The sequence below is a fragment of the Nansenia antarctica genome (genome assembly GCF_963989245.1).
Source record: "Nansenia antarctica genome assembly, chromosome: 14".
NCBI classification, from domain to species: domain Eukaryota; kingdom Metazoa; phylum Chordata; class Actinopteri; order Argentiniformes; family Microstomatidae; genus Nansenia; species Nansenia antarctica.
Genome location: NC_137684.1, coordinates 18,834,826 through 18,862,114, shown reverse-complemented (window position 1 = coordinate 18,862,114; position 27,289 = coordinate 18,834,826). Strand labels below are relative to the sequence as shown.

At 44.2% G+C, this 27,289-nt stretch overlaps 2 protein-coding genes across 2 annotated transcripts; one reads left to right on the top strand and one right to left on the bottom strand.

The window, feature by feature from the left end:
• Window positions 1-5,743: 5,743 nt before the first annotated feature.
• On the bottom strand, window positions 5,744-12,151 carry csnk2a2b (casein kinase 2, alpha prime polypeptide b). Its single transcript, XM_080544853.1, has 12 exons — window positions 11,398-12,151; window positions 10,084-10,195; window positions 9,627-9,728; window positions 8,946-8,996; window positions 8,627-8,686; window positions 8,218-8,301; window positions 7,625-7,735; window positions 7,241-7,342; window positions 6,976-7,076; window positions 6,616-6,764; window positions 6,268-6,350; window positions 5,744-6,151 (listed from the first exon to the last, which is right to left on the bottom strand). The coding sequence occupies exons 1-11, from the start codon at window positions 11,499-11,501 to the stop codon at window positions 6,274-6,276; spliced, it is 1,053 nt and encodes a 350-aa protein (XP_080400979.1). The 5' UTR covers window positions 11,502-12,151; the 3' UTR covers window positions 5,744-6,151; window positions 6,268-6,273.
• A 1,344-nt stretch (window positions 12,152-13,495) lies between these two features.
• On the top strand, window positions 13,496-19,099 carry cfap263 (cilia and flagella associated protein 263; the record flags this gene model as incomplete). The annotated part of the gene is made up of 8 exons (XM_080544658.1): window positions 13,496-13,563; window positions 13,864-13,999; window positions 14,139-14,300; window positions 14,466-14,621; window positions 14,937-15,173; window positions 15,752-15,859; window positions 17,253-17,408; window positions 19,007-19,099. The coding sequence occupies 8 exons, from the start codon at window positions 13,496-13,498 to the stop codon at window positions 19,097-19,099; spliced, it is 1,116 nt and encodes a 371-aa protein (XP_080400784.1).
• Between the last annotated feature and the right edge of the window lie 8,190 nt (window positions 19,100-27,289).

Below are 27,289 nucleotides of genomic sequence, written 5' to 3'. Positions count from 1 at the left end.
TACGTGTGATGAGGCAGGTGCAGACTCGAGAAGTCACCAATACCGCAGCCAACGTCAGGTGAGGTCCGGACCCCCATAATGCAGGATGTCTGTCTGATGTATTATTCATATTTAAACAGTAGTGTCCGGTACACACCACTTATTGACGGACAGTAACAGGTACAAGGTACAATATCAGATGACACCACGCTGTTGGAATGTTTCTATATTCTAATAACAATGTTTCAATGGGACAACCTCCCTCGAATACATCTCAGAGTGTAATGTAGTGCAATGTAATTGGCAGGTCCATTTTGATATTCCATCCCAAAAAATGATGTTCTGAATATCCTGGACGATTGTAGATATTAAATGACTAGTTGTTGAAGAATACACCACACTGACTAACAGTCTCTCTCTCTCTATCTCTATCTCTCTCTCTCTCTCTCTCTCTCTCTCTCTCTCTCTCTCTCTCTCTCTGTGTTTCAGGAAGCAAGGCTCTCCCCTACCAGTGCCCAGCTCACCTGTCACCAAATCAGAGAAGAAGTGTCTGTCTGCCTGTTTCCGCCGCAGACGCAGTAGCACCATTAAGAAGATTATGTGACCAAGGACCGTCCCTCGATCCTCGCCCCCCAATCCTACCAACCAGCCAATGGGGGGTACAATTCATTTAGGGGGAAGCAGTACCCAGTGGGCTACAGATGGACACCTGTATTATTTCATTTGGAGGGGGCAGAAGTGGAACCAGAAATGACTCGAATAGACTGCTTGATATAGGAGCCTGAGTGATGACCAGCTCTTGAAACAGAATAAATCAGACCTTATCTCTCTGATGGACTATCACTATCTCTAAGGCAGCTACAGTGTCTTGTGTGAAATTTCAGCAGGTGAGACTGTCCAACTGTAATTAAGCGAGTGGAAAGTCACCGTGAGGAAGGAAAGGAGAGACACCTGTTTGTTTGTTTTTTTCGGATGTTCCTCCTGTGTAGCTTTGGTGTTGGCTTGTTTAGTTTTTATGTGTGTTGTAACCTCGGGGGAAGTGAGAAATGGGTGTACATTACTAAACAGAATGGGTCAGGATCACTGACTTGTTCACTGTGAAACTTCATTTCACGTCTGTTGTTTTTGTGTTGTTGGGATGTTACAGGCTTGTCTGTTTGATGATGTGTAATAAAATGCATCACAATACTGTCCTATAATGTGTAGACTCTGCAGGGTGGATCAAATCGTGCTAGGGTGTACAAAAGAGTAATAGTCTTGTGTCCTAATTCTTCAAAAAAGACGTATTAAATAATACGTTTAATAAAGGGTTTATGAAGGTTATCATACAGTCAAAATAAGAACTGGTGGGAAGAATCTGAGACAGATGCACACACTAACACAGAGATAAACACCATTTACCATTGTATAGACACACAGGACTGATGGTGCTGTTGATGCATAACCATGGGTCACACTCATAAAGCTTAATAAAGCCCATATAACATACACATACACACACACACAGTTGATGCCTCATGTTTATCATTATATTCATATGAACCTAAACACTGCTATATGGATGACATGCACCCTCTGTCACAAACATTCAAAACAAAGGCAAATACCTACACATCTGGTCTACTGTAAACAAAACTTCCATCCCTTCAAATCTAAATTCCAAATTATTAATATGGGTTGTTAGATCAGATGTGTGTGTGTGTGTGTGTGTGTGTGTGTGTGTGTGTGTGTGTGTGTGTATGCGCTAACCAAAGCTGACCCGACACCGGTTGATGCTGGTCTTACAAGGCCAGTCCTAAATGTTTCATGAAAGATGTTGGCGGAGCGTGAGGGAGGCTCGGGAGGAGAGTCAGATTGTAGGACCAGGGCAGGAAAAAGGCGCTCTGGTTTCCTCCTTAGTAGGAACTTAATCTTTCAATACGGGGCACATGCACACGCACTCACACATGCATGCGCACATGTACGCTCGTACACATGTATTATATACAGACACACACACACACACACACATACAAGCTCACATACACACACAAGCTCTCACACACACGAGCCGCCATCTGAATAGCAATCGCCTCTACTCACGAACATATTTAATCACTCTTCGGAAACTCAAGTCTGATACACACACGCACATGTTTAGTGACCCTGATGGAGACTGACAGGCAGGGACCTGTGATGAAAAACAAGCTCCTGTAGTGGAGCGCCATACAGTATCATTCATAAAAGAATAGCACTGTGGGGGAGCTGTACTATAAAATCCAATAAATATGTCTATACTCACACCACTCCTTACAGATACAGTAATACATACCATCACCGCCCCTCCACAGAATGACCTCAATGGTTTCTGTCGCCACCTCCCCCCCACGTACAAGTGAACAAGTGAATCTTGTGAAATTTAAACCACAGGGGGTCTGAGGAAGAGAAGGGCCTAGAGCTCCATGATGTCACTGATACAGTCAGTTGACCCTCTTGTCATACACTTACTTAGCTGAGTGGCTGTTTAGTTGCTTGACTTACAGGAGGCTGCAATCCGTGACTGGACCCTCTAAATCAAAAATCAGATTAAAAGACCCGAACTACCCACTGTACATACTTTGTGTTTTGTCCCCCGCCCCCACCTGTGGTGTATGTCCCCACCTGTCCTACCCGCTGTACATACCTAATGTTTTGTTGTATTGTTCTTCCCACGTTTATCTTGTAGATAGTACTAGTTATTTGTCTGTATTATCTTGTAGATAGTACTAGTTTTATTTTGTCTGTCTTACATGTAACGATGAATTGAGAATCAAGGACCCCAATTGAAATAAGCCAGTGGCTTTCTTGGGTTTTTATCCTGTTAGTTGACCTTGTATGTAATATGTACTTTCATGTACCTACTTCTGCAAATCTTCTAATAAAGTTTTCAATCAATCAATCAAAGGCTCCGTCACCACTTACTGTAGATTAGGCTCATTGACCTGCGGTGCCTGGGTTAGGGGGTTAGGGGGTTAGGGGGTCGACATATTATCCAAATGGTCCTGGTTTGGTTATGTAAGTCCAGTTATGCAACACAACGACCGATACACTTACGGAAAGACCATGCCTGCTAGGGTGTTTAGGACATCATTGACTATAATGCAAGTGTTTTCATGTACTGTGCTGACTTCAATATTTACAGTATAATGACTTGAACTATAATACAGATCGGTTCATTCTGACTGCAAACATGATAGCACCACTGTACAGAAATGAAGAATAAAACACACAGTATATCACAGTAGGCTCGAACTCCACCAGACAGTAATGTACCAATAAAAGATTGATGAGGTAGCTCTATGCCTCATGCATGATACTATGACTTAAAGTATAAAAACACATCGGTCATTAGCTTTACTAAGTCCAAATCGACGACTTAGTCAATTGTGTTTGTGTTTTCCCTGCATGTGGTTCAATTAGTCACATATAGATTGCCAATAACACTACAGGCAGATACAAATGAGTTCATATGTTGACATCCATGGACAGCAATGATACGGCCAGTTGGATAACAATGCTGCAGCACCACGGTTGATACGTATCGACAGAGAGTTGTTGTGGAGAAACTGCGTCAGCTCCGAAGGTGGCCAGAGACACTGGAGAGGTTTGTAGGACGCTATTAGATTGTAAGATTGTCTGCTTCTCCTCTGCTAGTAATTCCATTCACACCTGCTCCTCCGTTAGCCAGCCGTGGAGCTGCACAGCACATGTGAAAGCAGACAGGCACAGCATGCTGAGGAGGACCAAAAAAAAAAACGTTCCACTACAATTTGCCTATTACTATTTAATGACCACACAGCACAGAATGATGAATCAGTTGCCCAGTTCTACAGTAGTGGCTAGGAGTTCATTCGATAACTAACTAACAAGATTCTTGCTGTGTGGTTGTGAAATGGATCACACACATTGGTGAGATGGGTGGACATACAGTCATGGACAAAAATATTGGCACTTCAAAATATTGCACTGCTGTAATGCACTACTTCTCCCAGAAGATTGTTGCAATTACAAATGCTTTGGTATTCACATGTTTATTTCTTTTGTTTGCATTGGAACAACACAAAAACAAAAAGCAGAGAATAGCAGCCAAATCTGATCACACACAACTCCAAAAATGGACTGGACAAAATGATTGGCTTTTCAATTATTGGCAATTCAAAATTCTAAGAAGCATGTAATGCTCCTTTTGTATTTAAACTCACCTGTGGCAAGTCACAGGTGCTGGCAATATAGAAATCACACTTGCAACCATTTAAAATGGAGAGAAGTTGACTCAACCTTTGTGTTGTGTGTCTGTGTGTACCAGACTGAGCACGGAGAAAAGAAAGAAGAGCAAAGAATTGTCTCAGGATTTAAGAACCAAAACTGTGAAAAAAACATGAACAATCTCAAGGCTACAAGTCCATCTCCAGAGATCTTAATATTCCTGTGTCCACTGTGTGTAATGTCATCAAGACGTTTACAGCCCTGGCACTGTCGCTATGAAAAATGGGTCTTCCGACAGGACAATGACCCAGAGCACACAGTCAAGGCATCTGGTGGCAGAAGCAGCAAAGCAACCCAAAACATCTGTGAACTTCCACCATATTTGACAGTTCTGAAGTGGCCAGCAATGAGCCTAGATCTAAATCCCAGCAGTTGGGAGAAGGCACCCTTCAAATGTGAGAGACCTGGAGTGGTCCAAAAGTGGTCCAAAATTCCAGTAGAGGATCAAACTCATTAATGGTTACAGGAAGCGATTGACGTCAGTTATTTTTTCCTGAGAGTGTGCTACCAAATATTAAGTTGTTGTATTTTGTCCAATCCATTTTTGGAGTTCTGTGTGGAATCAGATTTGGCTTTCTTTCTCTGCTTTTGTGTTGTTCCAATGCAAACAAAAGAAATAAACATGTGAATACCAAAGCATTTGAAAATTGCAACAATTTCAAGAAGTTGTGCATTATTTGACAGAAGTGCCAATAAGGCAGACTGTCTACACACACATGTAGAGCAACCTACAGAACTGGGTCAACAGACCAAAAACCAATCCACATGTGTCCTACTGACAAACTGACAAGTATTCAGGATGAGTAACGACCACTTTGAGCTCCCTGTGAGCCGTATCAATGGAGTCGTGAGAGGGGAAGTCAGACACGTGTATTCCAGCCAACCCACTTGGCTGTGAAGTTATGGGAGGATCATGTTGCATAAACACTGCACGACATATGAGGGGATAAGACGGATCTGGTTTCACAGAGTCCATTATTCCAGGTTAATTGGCGAAAGCTATACACAGACTACATGGGCTATGGAAACGTGCTCTTTGATAGTTGACAGTAACTGCGTGAGACTGGGCGGTGTCTGTCACAACATTGTTACTAGGGTGTGGGTGTTTGACGGAGACACGGCCCCGTCCCACTATTCTTCTAGAGACATTCTGCAAATGATGATAATGGAATTACGAACATCAATTCTGTATAACCGCCTCAACTCGACAGTACAACCGTTGACACATTTTGACAAAAGATAATGACGCAAACACATGCATCTAAATAAAAATCATTTATTTTCATTAATATTATTATCATCATTCTACCTAGAACAGAGAAAAAGTCCATCATGCTTCTTCAGTACTACAGTGTGTGGAGACTGAGAGCTCAGGTCTGCCGGGGGGAGGGCGGGAGGGCTGATTACTGGACAGACAGACAGACCGAGAAGGGAGGGGGGGAGAAGGGAGGGGAGGGCGCAAAGAGGGAGGCGGGCAGGCTCAACGCTCCTTTTCATTCTCCATGCTTATTTAAAGGAGGGAGGGGGAAGGAGAGGGGGGGGAGGAGGAGAAGGGGGTGGGGCTAATGAAGGGGGAGGGGTCTTTTTTCTTTCTTCTTCCTCTGCATCCCTAATGATAAAAGGGCAGCAGTGAGACAGCATCAAGCTCATTGCTCTGGCTGCTTCACATGTCACTGGAACGCGGCCAACCACACAGAGGAGGAGGGTGTGTGTGTGTGTGTGTGTGCGTATGTGTGTGTGGGTGTATATGTGAATGTGTGCGTGCGTGCGTCCATATATGCACACATAGGTGTGTTCCTGGTCGGCATTGCTTTGATCCATTGTCACTGTACACTTGAACAGGTTTCCGCCACAGGGGGGGTAAAAAGTTGAGGTAACAAATGTTCTTCTGAAAGACAAAAAGGGAAGAGAGGAGATAGTGTTACTTATTTCTCGCATACATGAACACAAAATAATGTGAGTTTAATGTAGAGTGTGTGTGTGTGTGTGTGTGTGTGTTTCTACCTGCTTTCATCGAGCCGTAGTAGATCCACTGGACACCATATTGCCGTCCGTGTTGGAGAGAGACTGTTCTTTCAGGACAGGGTCTGTGGAAAGGGGCGCTATGTTAAACATTTCCCCAACACCATAAACTGGCATGGCAACCTATCAAAGGGGTTGTCAGCCAGCGTGGATGTGTGGTACTTTCCATTGAGTTGATCCTGTACCCTGTGGAGTAATGCCGTATCTACCCCAAGCAAAAGCATTGAGTCAATCGTTCTCAAGACATTCCTAGGGTGATTGAATAGTGTGAATGAAGTGGAGTGTTTTTTCCCCCCTAAGCGAAGTAGAGAGTGTTCCTTGATGACTTACAGAAGTAGGGGTGCTCCATGGCCTCTGTGGCGGTCAGTCTCTGCTGATGGTCATAGCGAAGTAGCTTATCCAGTAGGTCCATAGCCTCGGGGCTCACCAGGTGCTGGTTCTCTGTCTGCACAAACTGCTCCCAGCGTTTCCTCGTCTGTCTACAGGGGGAGACAGAGAGCAGGTTTAGTGCTCGATTCAAGAAAACACCATCGTCAAACCGAATCATTCACCTGGGAGTGATCCTTTTATGGAGCTAGAGAGACAGTCCAAGCAGTGTGATGCAATCGTGTCAACCGTGGACCAGAATCTCAAAGGAACGACAGCTAAACCCAGTAACCCTCTTTACCATGTGCAAACGCTGGCACTCACTGTCCTAGCAGGTCTTTGAAGCGCGGATCCAGTTCAATGTGGTATTTACGCAGGTATCCAAACAGCTCGTCCGTCCCAAGGACTTTGGCAATCCGGACCAGCTGAAACCAGAACAAATGGGCCTTTAGAGAAATGACGTGTGTAGCATAGTAAGTAGTAAGAAGTGGTGTGATTGGGTGGAATATGTGGGAATGTAATGAGATGAGAGGAAGGAGGACTGAGGAAGGAGAGGAGACTGTTCGTGTCGGTAGGCTAGTATGGCTACCTGGTCATAATTGTCCTGGCCGTGGAAGAAAGGCTCTTTCTGGAAGATCATACTGGCCAGCATGCAGCCCAAGCTCCACATGTCCAGACTGTAGTCATACATCTGACAGGAACACACAGGGACTCAATCAGTTATATTATTATTATCATTATCAACTCACTTAAGTCACCTTACAACAGCTTTCAAAAATGAATGCCAATAGCGTTGGTGCATGTAATAGAGTTACTATTATAACATTGTTGGCTACAAAGAAGATTCCGTGTGGAAACAGAACATGACATGAAATATTGCGATGAAACTGATATGGAAAGATTTCACTGGAGCACATAGGAAGGCCAGGTGTGATTGTGAGAACGTGTGTGTGCATTTGTACTAGGGATTTACCTGGTAATCCACAAGCAACTCTGGGCCTTTAAAGTAGCGTGACGCTACTCTGACATTGTACTCCTGTGCCGGATGGTAGAACTCAGCTAGACCCCAGTCTATAAGACGCAGCTGAATCAGACAAGGCAAAACAGTGTTAGAAACAGCATTACTACTCGCAGACAATATACACACGGGAAGTTGTTATGGTCATTTATTTTAAAAAGGTATACTATATCTGTATAGGTGATCCCATTGAAATAAAAATTAAAAAAGACAAAAATAACTAAAATAATAACACAATAATGCCATTGAAAATGTAAAAAAAAAAGTTGCCTTAATTCCCCCTAGTGGCAATATTAGTTATTTATTTGATAATGACCCAACTTGCATTCTAGAGTGTAGGATGTTTTAACTTAGAACGTCTTCATCAACTGATTTGGCATCTCTTCAGATAATGAGGGACTTCCTGTAAACTTTGAATCAGTCTTACAGGAGCAGAATGATGTTTGTAATCCATTTGTATGACCTGAGAGACATACAGGACAGATGTAGAGCTCCCCCTAGTGTTTTAAATCTCTATGGGTATAGGACAGGTGGAGAGCACCACCTACCGTCCTCATCTGGTGGTCGATCATCACATTATGGGGTTTGACGTCACGGTGCATAATGCCCATACTATGGCAGTAGTCCAGGGCCTGAGAGAGCACAGAGACCAGGATCATTATCATGTCAGAGACACACTGATTATTAGCCTGGTCCCACCACATCTGTGTGTGCTTTAGCCCAGTGGTTCTCAAACCTCTCCTCGCTCCACATATTTGATCTGTTCCACCACCAGCACACCTGATTCAACTAATCAAGTAGAAAGCAATTATGACTTGAAGTTGAATCAGGTGTGCTGGTGGTGGAACAGATCAAATATTGTGGAGTGGCTGGGGGTCCCCGAGGAGAGGTTTGAGAACCACTGCTTTAGCCATGCAAAACCACAGCACTCAGAGGAGGTCAAACGGCGTGGCTCACCTTTAGTAGTTCATACATGTAAAAACGGATATCAACATCTGTTAACTTCTGGTAGAGCTCCTGATGAGAGGAAAAAAACGATTCAAGCACATTCCACCAAACCTTCTCTCTCTCTTTCTGACACACACACACACACACACACACACACACACAGACACACACAGACACAGACACAGACACACACACACACACACACACACACACACACACACACACACACACACAGACACAGACACAGACACAGACAGACACACACCCCCCCACACAATATCACCCAAACATAGAAAATCCATCACACCAAGACATCAGATAATTCTACCTTAAAATCTGTGTTATTGATGCATTCAAAGACTAGCGCAGGCGTTCGGGACTGCAGAGAGACCGGAGAGAGGACAGAAAGAGGGAAAAATCAGAGAGAGGGAATAATCAAATCACAATGAGAAATCAAACAGACACAGAGGCATTGTTGTTGTTATTATGAGAGCCATATTTACTGTAAGTTAAGAGGCAAAGCATACAGTGGCTGTACACTCACAACGAGGCAGAAGCAAATGAACACAGATAAAGCACTACATGACATAACAAGGCATCCCAATCCAGGAAGGTGCAATCATGTGCTTGATAAATCAGGATGATTCAAACTTTGCCATGTTACATTATAGGCATCAGCAAAATAAAATTATACACCATTACATTAGGATATAAAGAGCTGCATAGAATAGCAAGTAATCTTGTGGGTGACATGTTGCTCTAAAAACGTGTAGTAACACTGTATTTATTGTACAGTCGTTCTGGGCTTTTGCTCTAACCAAGTAGTGGTGCATCGGATTCTACATATCAAGGCTCTGACTGAAAACATAGGACATGATTCATTTATTAGTCGATACAGCTGTGTTACTGCTTGGTTGGAGCAAAAGCCTACGCCCACATCGACCCTGACAGGGTAAGACTGCCCACCCCTGAGCTAAGCCTATGGCAAGGAGAGGCAAGATAGACATACCACAGGGTCTTTCACTGTGTCCACCAGTCGGATGATGTTAGTTCCCCCTCGCAGATTCTCCAGGATCTTGATTTCACGCTTGATTTTCTTTTTCTTGACAGGCTGTCCGAGGGATGTCCGAACAGAGACAGACAGCCAGTTAGACCGAACCAGGACCCATCTACTAAGGCTACATGTGAGCGAATGCTTCAGGAAGGTGTTGGTCCATATGACCATGGCTACATCTATCTCTGAGTTTTTGTGGCTGATCATTACTCTGATACCATATCCCAATTCTACACCCATTTCCCTGGAGTGTGAACCTGACCAGTATCCCACATTGATTACAAAGCATATGATTGGTTTAAGTGTGGGGCTCATATCAATTGCGTGCTCTTAAAATGTAAATCCATGTAAGCGGAGTGGACAAGTGCACACTTCAGGAAGGTCCGTACAAACAAGCCCTTAGACAACTTACCTTAAGGATCTTGACCACCACTTTCTCATTGTTGTTGATGTTGATGGCTTCAAAGACCTCACTGTACTTCCCCCTGCCCAGTTTTCGCACCAACTGGTAGTCCTCCTGGTTACTGGGGGGGGGGGGGGGGGGGTGGAACAGAGGTCAGTACTGTATTCCATTGAGGCTAGGTTACCCCCTTGTCGTCGTCCCCCCCTTCACCACACATTTAAAGCTTTGAACAAATGAAGGGGGTTGAATCTGCTCTAGACAAGACCGTTGTTTTCCTTGTCAGTGAAATTGACATTTCAACCACAGAGAGTGAGAGAGAGAGAGAGAGTGAAAGTGTGTGTGTGTGTGTGTGTGTGTGTGTGTGTGTGTGTGTGTGAGAGAGAGTGTGAGAGAGACAGAGAGAGAGAGAGAGAGAGGGGAGAGAGATGGAGAGGGAGGGGGGTATTTTAAGTACCAGCCGGTCCTTGATTATAATAATGAATTTGGTCCTTGAGGCTGATAAAGCAGAGTTGTCTGTGTAACTGTGACAAATTCAGGATAAGGACTGAATCTTCAACACACTGCTGTTTCGGATGCCATACCAACAGCTAGCTATGTCTCATGTATTCATTATGACCTCCTACTGGGCTATATAGTGAACTAAATAATATATGTGTAATAAAACAAATCTACTGTTCTTATTACTGCGATCTATGTGACTCTTTGAAATGTGGGGAAACTGGTTGGGCCTATTATTCACAAGCGTCATTCGGTGGTGTGTCATCCGCGTTAGCTCCCATCCAGGCCTGCTGGAGCTCCCAGATTGATGACTTTCCCATCCTAATCGATAGAGTGGCACGCCAAACGCTGCGCGCACACTCAAATAAGCGAACCTCGAATGGTCCCGACAAAAAACCTTGTTTACCAAGCCAAACATCTCTGGATAATATCTGACATGATATTTCCCTATCATGTGGGCAATCCAGACCCCAATCCAGTGATCACTATGACGCGTTGATGGCCAGTTATTAACATATTAAATTGTTCAAATGTTTTACCCGCCCACACAGATCCTATGCAATTGACCACTATTATGGCCACTCAATTGAACATTATCAAAGACAAACTTAGCTCGTGTTGAGTGGGGATCAAACCGGCTATGGGGGTTTGGACATAAAGATAGAATATACTGTAATGTACAGTAAATCAAAATAGAAAACCCATTAATTGGGATATCAACAGTGAGAGATTAGCTTAAGTTTGCTAGAGCATTTGCAAAAAAAGAAATAGCAAGCATATTGTGCATCATGATGTTTTTAGGCACAATTCCAAAAAACCTCTCACCTCCAGCTAGGCACGTGGGCTTCATAGTCCCAGTATTCCCTGCTCTTCAGAGTGTTGACATCGGCGTACACCCGAGATTTACTACCGGCCGCCGGGCCGGGCATGGCGAGACCCGGAGCTCGGTCTGTGTGGACGATCCGATTGCCACCGAGCTATTTTTGCAGCAAGCAATGGAAACAACACACACCACCGTCTTCAGTGTCGGGAGTCCGGGGTCTTGTGCTGTTCGGGGAGGGGGGGGGGGATTCCTACTGTGCTATCCGATATCTTGCCCCGCGAGAGATGATGATGACCACCACAGTGAGAGATGAAGACCACCACAGAGAGAGATGAAGACCACCACAGTGAGAGGGGTAGTGGTGGTCTAGTGGATAGTGAGTTGGACTTGTGATCGGAAGGTTGTGAGTTCAAATCCCGCCTGAAACCACACCACTACTAGTGTGCCCCTGAGTAAGGCACTTAGCCCTCAGTTACTCCAGGGGGAATGTCCCTGTAATTCGTAATTGTAAATCGCTTTGGATTAAAAGCGTCTGCTAAATGGCAAAATTATTAATTATTATGAAGACCACCACAGTGCGCTGCGGACAGAGAGATGATGAAGACCACCACAGTGAGAGATGATGAAGACCACCACAGTGAGAGATGATGACCAGATTGTCAAGACGCAGCTTTTAAAGCCGACTGGGGCTCCCAGGTGGATGATGGATCAGGGGAGGAGAGGGGCCGTCAGATAGAGCTCATGTTAAAACGACGGGAGAGGGATATGGAAATCAGAGTGTTTGAGGTAGAAGTCACAAGTAAAATCACCAAAAGCATGCGATAAATAAAAGGATTAAAACATGTTACAGGAACTGGCCCAGTTACAAAAACCTGACCGAGAAATCAGGCTACGGGGGTTTTAGGAATCAAATGATAGCGGGTTTAAACCCCCCACCCCCTTATTATGGGCCTTAGCAGGCAGATCCTACCGCAAAGACTCTTGGAGGAGTGACTCTCTCAAAGTCAGCACTCTTCCAGAGGGAGGATGGAGAGGAGAAATGCTGGAGGATCTGAACGGGAAAGTCCATTACAGAAGTACAGAAGTTGGGTTTTTGACACAGATCCCCCCCCTAGCTATTCACTAGTAGTAGCAGCTCCAGCCGGTTGGAGAGAGAGGGGGTGGAGTAGAGATCGATGTGGTTAGCTCGCAGGCTAAACTCTGCACAAAATCGCACCACCGGTTGTGCATGGTGCATTGGTGCACCCTGGCCAAGGGGTGCGTGGCATATGCAAGCGTAAGTGGAAACCACTTCCAAATCCCTTTCAAAGCCCAGGCGGGAGGTCTTGGGGGTTTTGGGGCTTTCTTTTAGGAAACCCCCCCGGTCCTTATTCCGAACCGCAGAGAACACCGGATTGCGATAGACGAGACACCCCGGAAATGAACACCATCTCTGGATCAACTTGTCGGAAGGAGTGCCATATGGCCCCAGTTTCACCCCATAGCCCGGCGTACACAGCGCTCTCTAGTGTGGAGGAGAGCTGCACCCGAAATGGTTTGTCTCATCATGATAAAGAAACAAAACAGAAATATTGCTGCTGAGTAAAGCAACAATTAATTAAGGAGTAATAAGATTAAGTAAAGGAGATGTTATTCTATGAAGAGGATTAGTGATGATGGAACGTGTTTTCTGATGAAAGATGAGAGGAGATAAGAGAGGAGAGGAGATGAGAGATGAGAGGAAATTATGTAAAATATGTAAATACGTAAATAAATTTGATTTAATTTAAAAAATATTATATTAATTTTGAAGTTAACTGCAGATTATTAACTATTAATCTCTGAGTATTGGAGAAGGGGTAGGATTAAATAAATTTATGCTTCTTCCTACTCCTTTTCGGACATGTTAAGTAAATAATGTTTTCTTGTTTTTGTTTTATTTTTTCTTGTTTTTTTGTTTTTTGTTGTTATAACTATTTATTTTTTCACATGTTCGAAATAAAGCTTTCATTCATTCTTTCATTCATTCATTCATTCATTCATAACTAAAGCGACCTGTGCAAGCTGTGTTTGGACCCGCGCGACCACGCCCCCCACGACAGTTTGTTTACCTTAGCAACCATGGTGGAGGTGATCCCTGAAGAAGTCGTCTCTGAATTAGATATCGTCGCACTTGTCGAGGATTTAAGGTATCAACATGATTTGTTTGCTCTTAATATATTTAGTAGAGAGTTTTGCCTTTATTCTCATGTTTTTAGCAGGGGTAAGCCTCTCTTGGTTAGCCCAACCTGTGTTCAATTCTCTGGCATCAGCGTGTGATTGAGGCCTATGATAGGGTGTTAGGTCACGTGACAGAATGTGGACGCTAGGAATAATTCTACAAAAATAACATGAACTACAAATATCAAATGCACTTTTGTGGCAATTATATGACAATATAATTATACCTCTATATGTTTTTTTATACCTCTATGATGTGTTTCCTCCAGACGCAGCAATGCAGTGCTACGGGCAGAGACAGACATGTATGACCGCTACATCAGCCGACTGGATCCCAGGGACCTGGTGCCTCCGCCTCTCTCAGAAACACTGGGAGCGATGGGAGCATCACAGGTGGAAGTTGGGGTGAGTGAAAGGGAGAGAGAAAGAGAGAGAAAGAGAGAGAGAGAGAGAGAGAGAGAGAGAGAGTGTTATTGGTGGTGTGTGTTATTGCAGTGTTATTATTGTGTTACTGCAATTGTGCATGGCCTTTGTGTGACCTAAGGGCCGTGGGAGAAAGTTAAAAGCCAGGACTTTGACTCAGGAGCGGTCACTACATCTGACAGTTGAGCAGAAGTGCGATGTGGCACAGAGAGAGTTAGATGAAACCAGGGAGGACCTGGAGAAACTCAACGAGAGCTCCGAGAGAGTGCTGCACAACTACAAGGTACATTCAACAAATAAACTAAACAAACCGTCAGAGATAGACAATCCTGGATCTGTGCTTTGTGATTATCCTGTGGTGTTGAAATACATTTGATCCTATTCCTAATTTTCTGGAATGTTACGTATGTTATCAAAAGCCTCGTCCATAATTTCTGTTTCACTCCAGGCCACTTTGGAGGAGGCAGACATTCGACTGGTGGAGGTGAAGAAAGCCAGCTATGAATTTGACCGGGATTTCGCCAAGGAATTGAGGGAGAAGAGGGGTGTCATGATGGGAGCAGAGAAAGTCATCCGGTACATTGAGGACAGGATGAGGGCAAAGGTCAGCAGTGCCATGTCAAGCAGGTTGACCCCAAAATCCTCTCATCATGTTCAGTTATAGTTATAGTTTTGCAATAATGTAAGCTGTCTGTACTGTTCTTTCCGCCATGTACCAAATAAAATTCCAGTTTCATCTTTCAACTTGGGTTAAAAAAAGAATGCGAGCGGCCATAGTGTTTCTCTGTTCCTCTTTCCTCACCCCTAATCTGTCTCTTTCTCTTCCCCCCTTTCTGTTCCACCTATTGCTCTCCCTTCACCACCACGCTGTCTCTTCTCCCTCCCCTGCTACCCGTCCTACCACATCCACCCCTGGTAGGACACTCTGGTGGAGAAGCTGCGGCTGAAGAACGCAGCGCTGCGGGTGCAGAAGAGGAAGCTGCAGCTGCAGCTCAGGCAGAAGGAGGAGATGGGCGAGGCCCTGCACGAGGTGGACTTCCAAGAGCTGAAGATCGAGAACAGCCAGTACCTGGAGCGCATCGACGAGAGGAACCAGGACCTGCTGCGCCTCAAACTGCTCGCAGGCAACACCCTGAAGGTCCTCAACTCTTATAAGGTTAGATTGTCTACCAAAAATGGGTCTCGATCCCAGACACTTGGGACCACTGCGTCAAACTTAGAAAGACTGTCGAAAACGGATGATGCATAGCTATTGGCTTTACCTTGCATCAATGATCTCCCACAGCACTTGCCACACCCAGCGCTTGCAGACTACACATTTCGGAGCTAAGCCTCTCTGCCGTGTGATTCTCTGATGAAATACAAATACTTTACTCAATAAAATCACTCCCACTCCCATCACCAAGGCCAGGTTTGCAATAGCCTGGGGACGAGGTTAACCAAACACTGCTACTTCTGTGTGTGTGTGTGTGTGTGTGTGTGTGTGTGTGTGTGTGTGTGTGTGTGTGTGTGTGTGTGTGTGTGTGTGTGTGTGTGTGTGTGTGTGTGTAGTGAAAATACTACTGTTTATTTGGTTTGTATAGAAGAATCTTCAGTTCAATTCAGTATAGCTATATTATTTCACAATTGGGAATAACACATACTCATACTAAAACATACAATGAACTGATATACCGGCATTCAGAAGTACACAGCCATATGATATCATAACATGGGTGTTTTTTCCCATTGCAGAAGAAGCTCCAGAGTATGACATGTGAGTCCAAGCTGCTAAGCAGTGACATCGCCTCCAGGAAGGAGATGCTGGTGAAGATCGAGGAGGAGACACTTCAGGCAGAAGAGGTCCAGTTCATATTGATTGATTTATTGATTGATTCAAACACACATACACAATCACAGCATCAATGAAACAACAGTACATACATTAGACACTATCCACGTTCACTTCTTTTCTGTTTTAAAGTATATTTATAGTATTTATATATACATATAATATTGGGTTTTAACAATTATTAGCAAATATTCATTAACAGTCATGGCTCAAATCATACAACCAATAATATAATATATATTATAATGCAGATATTCGCTTTAAAGGGATAATTCAGCCGATTTTAATGTTTAGGTGAAATATCAAACCCTGAGTTGTCCTCATCAGCCTGTAGTGAAAGCTTCTCCAGTTCAGATTCAGATTCAGATTCAGATAATAACGTTTATTGCCATTATGCTTGACACATATAGGAATTTGTTTTGGCATTTACAGAAGGTGCATTTATGCTTTTTTCACATATACATGAACAAAAACAAATACAAATACAAATGCAAAAACAGGCAAAAACAGGACAACACAGGACAGACAGTGCATGGATAGTGCTGTATATATATATATATATATATATATATATATAAAGTGCAGTGCAGAGTTATTCAAGGTCCAGTGCATGTTCTCTGTTCTCCACTCTGCTACCGCAACAAAAACGGTGTAGCAGCAGTACCCTCTCCAATAGACAGGATTCCAACAGCATTACATGACATGCCAATGAAATGACATGCCAAAATCTCCTCACAGAAACTTTAAACAAAGTTCCATTTGGCAAGTTCCATTTGAAATGATTTTTGGATGTGCCTACTATTGAAAATCAAGGAATTCCAGGAAGAGGAACTATATCCTCTTTGTAGACTCACACACAGCCTCTTTGTTTTGGTTTTCTGGTTTTGGTTTCACCAGCAAAGTTCTCACCTTGCTGGACGGGCACTCGACCATGGAGTTATTACTAGCTGTGAACAAAAAGTAGCCGGTATCCTAAATGGAATCCAGTAAGTATATATGACACAGAACATTGCATATTATTTCAAAACGAAGTAGTTTGCGATTACAATAAAAGCATGTACAGGTTTGTCTAGTATACAGTATAGCTGCTACTTAACTTTGTTTGAAACTTCTCTGAGCATTCTTTTGGCATTTTTGGTACTGCTAACTGTTAACTCTTGCTGCGGTAGCTATCACTACAGGCCAATGAGGACAACTCTGGGTTTGATATTTCACCTAAACATTAAATGAGGCTGAACTATCCCTTTAATCACCACCCTTTACCAACCCCGTCCTACCCTTCCACACAATTCACTTCTACTCTATCCATGTCGGTTAATAAGAAGGTGAACAGGATATTGGAAGCCAACGTGTCAATCAGCTGCTGGCAATAACCCCTTGTATCTCTGTGTCCTCTCCTGTCAGGAGAGAGCCAAGGCAGAGACCCTGAACAGGAAGCTGAGAGGCCAGCTGGCAGACTTCCGCGTGCCCCACGTGCTGCAGTACATCACAGCCAAGGCCTCTCACAGCCAGCTGGAGCAGAATGTCCGAGCCTGGGAGAGAAAGGTGGAGATCTCTGAGGTGAGAGACAGGAGGGGTCCATCCATTGTCATGCCACTGATTGTAATAGCATTTGGCTACAGATTCAGAGTGGCCAGGCTCAAATTAACTGGGGATGAAATTGTGACAAGATATAGTGATATCAAACACTTATTTAATGATGTTAAAAGTATAGATTATTTTATATGATAGCTTTTATTTGATGGTATTTGTGTAGGTTCTCATCATCATTATACGTACATAGTCACCCTATTTCAGGGCATCAAGAGTACAGGAACAGATTCATATTGTCCAATGTATAATGTCCAAATTAAGCACTCATGTAAGCACTCGTGATTAATATTTTGTCTGCAATCCTTTGCATGCAATAACTGCCTGAAGTCTGCGACGCTTTGACCCGACCTGACACTCTGGTGATGTCTTTTTTTGGGCCTAATTGTTCAATTGGATCTGAAGATTAACTTGGCCAGTCAATAACGTTTCAGTTTTTGGCCCTGAAAAACCTAGTTGCTATGGCAGTATGTTCTGGGTAATTGTTTTACTGTATGATGACTTACTTACTTACTTACTTACTTACTTACTTAGGCCTTTAAATCCTCTAGGGAACATAGGCCATCGATGAAACCCCTCCATCCTCTCCGATCTTGTGCTCTCCGATCCAGTTGTTGCCATGACAGCCCTTCCGCCTTCATCTCCTGTTCTGTGAATCTTCTCCAGGTGGTTCTAGGTCTTCCTCTTTTCCTCCTGCCTTGTGGGCTCCATGTTAGAGCCCTGCTGCTCTGTGATTGATTTGTTTGGTTTGGAGTGTGTGGCCTATCCAGTTCCATGTCCTTCTCCTGATCTGGATTTCTATTGTTTCTTGTTTGGTGAGTTACCACAGGTTGGTGTTTGAGATGGTGTTGGGCCAGTACATTCCCACGAGGCGTCGGAGGCAGCAGTTAATGAATGTTGTAAGGGTAATGTTGGTGGTTGACTTCCAGCTTTCAGATCTGTTAAGTAAAGTGGATTTGACATTTGAGTTGAAGATTTTTTGTTTGGTCTTGAGTGATAGGGTTGGGGTTAGGGTTAGGGTTAGGTTCTTTTGTTTTCCAGATTTTGTGTAAGATGTTAAATGTTGTCCTTGCTTTTCCAATTCTGGCTTTGACATCCTCCTCCGATCCTCCGTCCACAGTAATTATACTCCCGAGGTATGTGAAACTAACTAGATCCTCAGCTGGTTTTGCTCCATGACTGTTGGTGTGTTGTTCTTTTTGTCGATTCGCATTACTTTGGTTTTTGGGGAGTTGATTTTGAGCCCAAGTGACGCAGCTGTTGGTGGGTGTGTGCTAGTAGTGCCAAATCATCAGCAAAATCCAGATCTTCTAGCTGTTGGGTCAGGCTCCTCTGTATGCCGGTTCGGCTGTTGCTGGTTACCTGTTTCATAGTCCAGTCTATGCCGAGGAGGAAGAGGAAGGGAGAGAGCAAGCATCCCTGCCAGCCTGGTTTTCCCTCAGCTTCTCATCAACAACCTCTTCTTAATGGTCATTTCCATGGAGAAATCAAGGGTTTTGTCTGATTTCACAAGGGGGGCTAATCATTAATAATCATTTTGGCCTCAACTGTATATGTCTTCCTCCCAGATGGCTCTGAAGACTCACACCCAGGCCTGGAACAAGCTGAGCTCAGCTGCAGGAGTAGCAGGGCCAGGCCCATTCTCAGTCCTATCCCACTGAACTGCCCTCATACGTGCCTGTGGATCTATCCAACGAAGCCCATACCAGACATACTGTGACAATCCTCTTTGACTCTTTAGTGATCTTTAGCAATATAAAACATGTATGATGTAGATAATGTGTTTTGGTTACTGATTTATAGAATGGTTGGTCACTGAATCAGAAAATGAGTAATATCTTGATTTATTTTATGCCATTCATCATCAATGAGTGTACTCATCTGAATTCAGGCAAGTATTACAAACCTTGTTACAAATGAGATGATATTGATTTACAACTCACTGTGTGTGTGTGTGTATCAAATGTTATGTATGACAGTGGTCATGTTTCCTTATTACCTTATCACATACAATTTGAGAGAATATGTCAACAATAACATCTCCACAAGTAAACAAAGACCACACACTGCCCTTATAAATGAAAAAGTTTATTTGTTAGTGCTGTGTGTATTGAATGCTACATACATACAGATATCTTAGCATGAATGTACACATACTGTACGCTGCCACGTAATGTTTTTTTTATTTTCTAAACTACATCATTCACATACTTACTACAATTTGAAAAAGCTATAAGAGGAATAAGTGCCATCTGAAGCACAAACCCCTGGGACAGATAAACAGGAACTAACACAGCAGGCATGCACAGAACAGAGAAACCAGGGTCTATTGGTAGCTAGGAGGCAAACAACCATTACACACTCAATAAACCAGATCAAAACTCGTAGGAATCACAGTCCTAATGACCTCCCTTAGCAATCAAACATTTGACCCCCATTAAATCCCAATGGCCCCTGTTAACTCCTTCCAAGAATATAGATATTTATAGATTTAAAAGAATATTAATAGAAAAAATTAATATGAACACAAACGTGAAAACATTAAAAAAACATATACAGTACTTTTTTTCTTTTATTAAATTCCCAACTGCTCTTTGATGTTGTTTTAATGCCGGATGAAAGAAATGAACAAAACAATTTAACAAAAAACAAGAGAAGGAAATGAACGACGTGTAAGCCCACCCTCAGATGAAGATGATGGACAGAAAGACACAGTACAGTACGACGAACAGAGCAACAACATGGAGGCAGTCCGATTCTGAAGTAAGTTGGGGTTTCAATGTAACCCTGACCCCAGTTTAAGGCCAAACAGTATTCTATTTACTGAAACATAACTGATAAAAAAAGAGACCCTTACTAAAAAGTTAACGTTGCCTCCTCCTAACCATAAAACACTTTTCAATACTGCACTCAAACCATTAAATTTTCCCATGAAATGTTTCACTTTCTGTAAAAAAACAAACAAAAAAAAACACTCCCACTAAGAAAAACACAAGTCACATTGAGTACGCCCTCAAATAAGATTTAGGACTCTAAATCTTATTCTTGTGTCTAAATGAGCAGTATCTCACAAGAGAGCCCATCCATTCTTTCTGCCATCAAGCCAGTCAGACATGACTTGCAGCAGCCTATTTTGGTAAGGATGCTATCTTAGAAAATATTTATAAAAGCCCTATCCTGACATGACCTGCGTAAATATACTGCACACGTTTCTCTGACTCAAAAACCATATAGATCCTCTCAAATTCTGCACTAGTATGTATCTTTTCAATACACTGCCATGACTCAACAATCATTCTTCCAGATAAACTTTAAGAAGCAAGAGAGGTCAGAATCCAGCCAGGAAGTAAAGATAGAGTGTCGTCCTTCAATTCTGCAACATACCATCATCACGATCATAACTACAAAGGAAAAACGTTTTCATTTTTTTTTTTTTTTATCAAAGTCCCCACATGATTAAAAAGTAGCAACATACAAAAACAGTCGACGCAGTTTTAGAAACAGACAATGCGATTTCTACAACGGAACTGGGTAAGCATACTCACATACATACTGTACTATATACACGCAGTTAAGAAGGAAGCTTTTTTTCAGGTTTCAGACATTTTCAGCACAGATAGCCTACTCTGATCTCTGTACGTAGGAGTATGAACTGTATATTAGTGTGAAATATATATTTCTATATAATGTCTATATATAGCAGTGAGATGTCAACCATAAGGGTTACGATACTTCGGCTGGTTAGTCTCTCCACCCACACCTTTGGGATCTAGTGGAGTATGTGGTGTGTTTTAGTAACAAACCACACCATACGAGATGGCCACACATACATCCACATACATACAGTACATACATTCACAAACATTTGTAATATTTCACAATAGCACAATATAGTTCCCCCTGCCCTCCCCCCTCATTATGTAAAAAAAACTAACACATACCTTTCTATTTGTGGAGTTGATAATTAATACATAAAAAGCATAGAAATACAAATGCACAAAAGGATCAAGAAGAGGTGACAGATTTCAGAGTGTATGTAAGCTATACACTGCTACTACAGTGATATGAGGTTGTGGATTGATAGTAACCAATACACAACAATCTCCACCCACCACTTAACAAACAAAACATTTTGTATCAGAGGTGGTTCCGCCGCGTTATTGAATCCAAAATTTAAAAGCGAGAGAGGACATCAGCATCAACATCAGACTAGAGAAGCTGATGAAACGTCTCAATTGTTTCAAGTCTGAGTATGCTGGATGAGAGTTGGGTATCTTACACAATGCAGGATCTCCGAAGATGGGTTCTTGAGTCACAATAGCCTCTGTTGGCAAGAGAATCGTTTTGGGCCACGGTGGCGCAACCCATAACACTTCAAGACCAGTTAAACAGGTTGTCACTAAGAGGAACTGGTCCACATCCCCTTTTCTGTTTACACATCTACGAGATAACTTTATTTACAAACACAAAACACTATGCTTTTATCAGACCGAAGAATAGGCTAGTGTGGTGATTTACATTTCTTCTTCTTTTTCTTTCTTTCTTTCTTTGGGGTGGGAAGTTGATCCGAGAGGAGGCAAGAGGATACATACGGTGATTGACCTAGGCTAGGAAATCCAGCCTCACTTAACTTTGATTCGGTGCCTCTTTACAGAACAGTCCTTGGGAGGGTAGCCCTAGAGCAGTGACACTTGGCAGTATGATGAGAAGCTACGTGGCCCCTTTATTTTCATGAGACACAATAATAACGTGTATCGGTTTCTTCTTTGTAGATTGGTAACAGTGTTCAGATGGAAGATGAAGATATGGGCTCTATATGTCAAGCTGGGGGGAGTGGGGCATAAGGAGTAGACATGGGGGGGGGGGGGACTTTTACTATAAACTAGGAGGGAGGGAGTGGGGCCACTAGCCTATATGCAGGGAGGCACAGGGTAACCTCCTCCTTCAGCTGTGTGCTGGACAGTGTGCTCCTGCAAAGACCCCAGGTCTCCAAAGCGCTCTCCGCACCATACACATTTGAACTGAGCCTCTCTGGAATGCACACTTTGATGCTTGCCCATGTGCTCGCGCTGTTTAAAGCCCTTGTCACAGCTGGCGCATTTGTAGGGTTTCTCCCCTGTGTGGACTCGCCGGTGGCGATGCAGGTCGGAGGAGTACTTGAAGCGCTTCTCGCAGTCGGGGCACTTGAGGGGTTTCTCGCGCGACGGGTCACAGCGATGCTGCACGAACTCGGAGGAGGACAGGAAGCGGCGGTCGCACAGGGAGCACTTCAGAGGCTTTTCCTGGCAGTGGGAGTTCTGGTGGCGCTGGAGGGTGGAGCTCTTCTTGTAGCCTTTCCCGCACACGTCGCACTTGTACGGCTTGTCCGCGTTGCTCGAACTGGAGGAGGACTCTCCGCACTTGTGGCGCAGCAGCTCTCCCGATTGGCTGAACTCTTTCTGGCAGGACGCGCACTTGAAGAGGTTCTCCATGCCGTGGACGTGCTGGTGATAGAGCAGGTGGGACGGCTGGAGGAACCCCTTGTCGCACAGGTTGCACTTGAAGGGGCGGTCGGCGGGGCTCTTGTGGGTACGTCGGTGGCGCACCAGGGCGTACTGCTGCTTGAAGCTCATCTGGCACTCCTCACAGTGGAAGGGACGCTCCTCGGAGTGCGTGCGCTCGTGCTGCCTCAGGTCCGACGGACGCTTGAAGCCCTTCCCGCAGGTGGCGCAGCGGAAGGGGCGCGCCCCCTGGGGGTGGCACGGGTGGTGCAGCAGCTCCGACGACTCTTTGAAGTGCAGCTCGCACAGGTTACACTTGAACAGGTGCTCCCCGGAGTGGGCGTACATGTGACGGACCAGGTGCGAGCGGTGCTTGAAGCTCTTCTCGCACACGGCGCACTTGTAGGGGCGCTCCGAGCTGTGGGTGCGCTGGTGGTGGGCCAGGTGGGAGGACTGGCTGAAGCTCTTGTCGCACGTGTCGCACTTGAAGGGCTTCTCCCCGGTGTGCACGCGCTCGTGGCGGGCCAGCTCCGACAGGTGTTTGAAGCCCTTCTGACAGATCGAGCACTTGTAGGGCCGGTCGCGGGCCGAGGGGAACATGGAGGACGAGGAGCCCACTGCCGCGCTCCCGCTGGAGCTGCCTGCCTCGGACGCCTGCCCTGGGTTGGTGGCGGAGGAGGAGGTGGGCGTGGCGTTGCCCGAGGAGCCTGGGCGGTAGGTCTTCTCACAGATGGAGCACTTCATAGGGTTGGTGCTGTTGTGGGAGGTGTGGTGCTGAGCCAGGGAGGTGAGCAGGGAGAAGCCCATCTTACAAACGCCGCACACAAACGGCTTCTGCTCCACCTGGATTGGATTGGATTTTGGGGGGGAAATGAAGACATTAAGGTATATTCGATCCCAGAGAATTTGTACTGGGTTAACAATTATAAAAACATCAACAGATATAGGTATATTTGATCCCACAGGGATGGATAGCACAGGAGATATTTAATTACAACATGAATAATTAATCTGTTACAAGGACACGTTTAGTAGACATTACCTGGACACACTGGTGCTCCAGCAGGTCAGTGGCCTGGTGGAAGATCTTCATACACTGGGTACACTGGAAGGAACGGTCCTGGCTCACCATGCACTGGTGCTCGTGGGGGTTGGCCAGGTGGGAGATGTCGTGGCCACACGCCCCGCACTTGTGGCCTCCCTCCGCCCCAACCTGCAGGGAGAACAATTCATATTAAAACTATTTTATCATTTGGCTTCTAAAAATTATATCATTATATTATATATATATATATATTAGGGATGCACGATATTATCGGCCCGATATTGGGAAATTAATGTTATTAAATATTTATCGGTTTTATTAAATTTTAGCTGATATAGAGCCGATAATATGAAGCCGGAAATATTTCCGGTTCCGGTTGTCGCGCTCATGATGCTGCGCCTGCGACGCGAATCTATCGGCATTAGTCAAATACATGCTCACATCCAGTCATCCGCTCACTGCTCTCCATCAAAAATGGCACATCCATCAATAATATTACATAATAACAACTGCTCTGATTAAATTGCTTAGATTGTTTAATACATCAACGGGGGTGAAAGCGAGATGAACTCGCGAGTATCATGCTTCCTCCATTGAACGGAAAGTCCTATCTATTCCATTCAAAGTGTTTTAGCCTTCCCCCTTTCCACTGGTAATAAGGAATTGGCAAGAATAGATCGATATAAATAGATCAACATAATGCAGCACTATCATGCACAGATCAGCCTTAAAACATGTAACGTTAGATATATCGATGTATTTCTACGGAAAGGCTGACTGACTCGGGGCTCATACAATCTCCGCGTTTGTTATAGATAAGAGTGCTCCGGTGTCTTGCTGGTAGTCAAATATATTTACTTAGATATACAGCATATGGATGTTACGTGCCTGTTACCTGCCGCTTTCAGTTCTAGTAGTTTAGATCTCGCAACCAGGGAAACGCCGACATGTGTTAAAGGGAGCAAGACGTGAATCTACCGGCATATGACTCATATGAGTGAACGGCGAAAATGGCTGGACGGCACAGCTTGGGATTCCATTGAAGTTACAGGGAACTATGTGTGAAAGAGGCTTAAATGTTGAAATAACAGTAATACAATGTTCATTGATACAATTACATAAGGGATGGAAAGGGGAGATGGCAGTTCTAGAAGGGGGATGATGAAGCGCGCTGGACTGAGGAACACCATAGGCACAGTACATCGTCATAATAGCGATTTTTTGGTTATGCTTGTTATATACAGGGGTGCACATAACTGGTGCGCCAGTGCGCATGCGTCGCCAAAATGCATGCTGCGCGGCAGATCAGCCGCATGAGGGCGCTTTTGCGCACCAAAAAAATAAATAAATATTTGATCACAAAAAAAACATCCTCTACCATGGTTGAAATTGAGGACAGTGATAATTTACAGCAGTCAAGAGAGCAGTGATGATGATGATTAAGCTTGTAGTATAAATAAATGCTTAGGCTGTAACTTTTTGTTGAAAAGTTGATTTCAGTGTATACAGAACAGAGCAGTGCTTAAAGAGATCAGTTGATTTCATTGTGTTTAAAGGAGTCTGACAGACTTTCATGCTTAAAGAGCAGTCATTTGATTTTGCATTTGTTTCTTTTGTTTTGCACACAATCATTTGTTCGTTCATCTTTATTTATGAATAAATGTCGTTTTGCATGTATCCCTTTTTCATCCATCCTGTGGGACGGGTCGTGACTCGCTTATCGGATCATATCGGTTATCGGCCACGAGAAGCGGGTAAACATCGGTTATCGGTAGGAAAAAATGCATATCGTGCATCCCTAATATATATATAGATATCAATGCTATATCATCAGCTTTTTAACAATAGGTATAGCAGTTCTGAGCAGTTCTCAAATAGCCACATTACCCCGATATATAATCTGAAAGGATTTGGATAGGTGTAAGCAGTATGGTAATTGTAATTATGGTGGTGACAGAGGGGGGCGGGTGCCCGATTTTGAATTCAGCATTATGTGAATTAGGGTTACCTGCAAGGTGGGCTGCTGGGCCTGGGCGGGGTGTTGCTGTTGGCCGTGTTGCTGGCCCCCATGGCTGTGCTGTTGGGCCTGTTGCTGGAGAGAGGGCGGGTCGGGCTGCAGGACGATGCCGTAGACGGCACAGCCCAGGGCGTTCTCTGCCCCCGGCGGAATGGTATGGACGACCGGTGGCGGGGCAACAGCATGCTGCTGCCACGCCTCCGTCATACGAGCTCTGGTGTAGGGGTTCATTTTGGCAGCGTACAGGAACCTTTCAGGGAGATAATCGAGGGGCCACCACTGACTGGTGGACAGGTGTGTGGGATGGATGGACAGGACTGAGTTTATTCTGCCATTTCAGAGGACCAAAAAAGCATTGGCGAAACAAAAACACTGTGCTTCAATTGGAGAAAATCGAAATCCACGGGGCACCACTGATGTCTTCAGTTCTCTTTCAGTATTCAGCACAGCTGCAAAAGAGGGAACAATTATTAGGCTATTACACAGGCATACTGTAGTAGCAACAGCCCAGAGAACAAGTGTCAAACCTCAGTAGCAGAGACACGTCCACTGAGACAACATACTCATCAGGGAGTGACCAAAACAATAGCTACTGTTACTATTACCATCGGATTTCAAACAGCTACAGATATGTGGGCTACCAGAGAACCCCTACCATCTGTGGGGCTACAACACCATTGACTCTCCTGATCCACAACCACTATCACACATACTACAGGATGCACCACATAAAAGCAAAGGGATACAGTGTAAAAGTCGTTTTTACTGAGTTACCCAGTAGACAGTAAAAGAAAGACATTCATTCTCCCGGTCGGTGGATTGCCATTCTTCTGTTGAACATTAGCCTAGAAAGTGTCGATCATGATCACCCACAACACTATAAAGAGCATTTATAAATAACCATCTCTGTGTTATTAACGCCAATCTGCGCGTGTATTAACAAGCTTTTTTTTGGTGGGTGACGAGCATTTCCCCCCCCCGTTCCGATTCTCTGCAATCTTATTTGAAGAACCAAATCCACCCAACCCCCCTTTGATTACAGTATTGGCAGCATGCATATCCTAATCATGCGCGGCGTGCACAATCAATAACGTGTCTGTTTCCGTGCTTTTCTGTATCGCGCATTCATAATTTTTCGAGCCCCCGAAAGAAAATAAGCCTTTGATCATTTAAAATCACAACATGTACTACTAAGCTCCTTGCATCGCCATTGCATCCTGGAGAGAAAAGCAGCAACAGTCTCGCGCATCATCCGTCATATTGGGCGGCAGTCGCTCGAGCAGATTGCAGCCAGCCCAGGTTAGCATTA

Bases quoted from the DNA above. Each gene is read 5' to 3' on its own strand.
- csnk2a2b (XM_080544853.1), bottom strand. From the start codon at position 11,501: ATGCCCGGCCCGGCGGCCGGTAGTAAATCTCGGGTGTACGCCGATGTC. The intron at 8,997-9,626 runs GTATGTCTATCT...GTCTCTCTGCAG, and splicing joins ACACAGTGAAAGACCCTGTG to TCCCGAACGCCTGCGCTAGT. The intron at 6,351-6,615 runs GTAAGTCATCAA...CCCTTTCCACAG, and splicing joins CATGGAGCACCCCTACTTCT to ACCCTGTCCTGAAAGAACAG.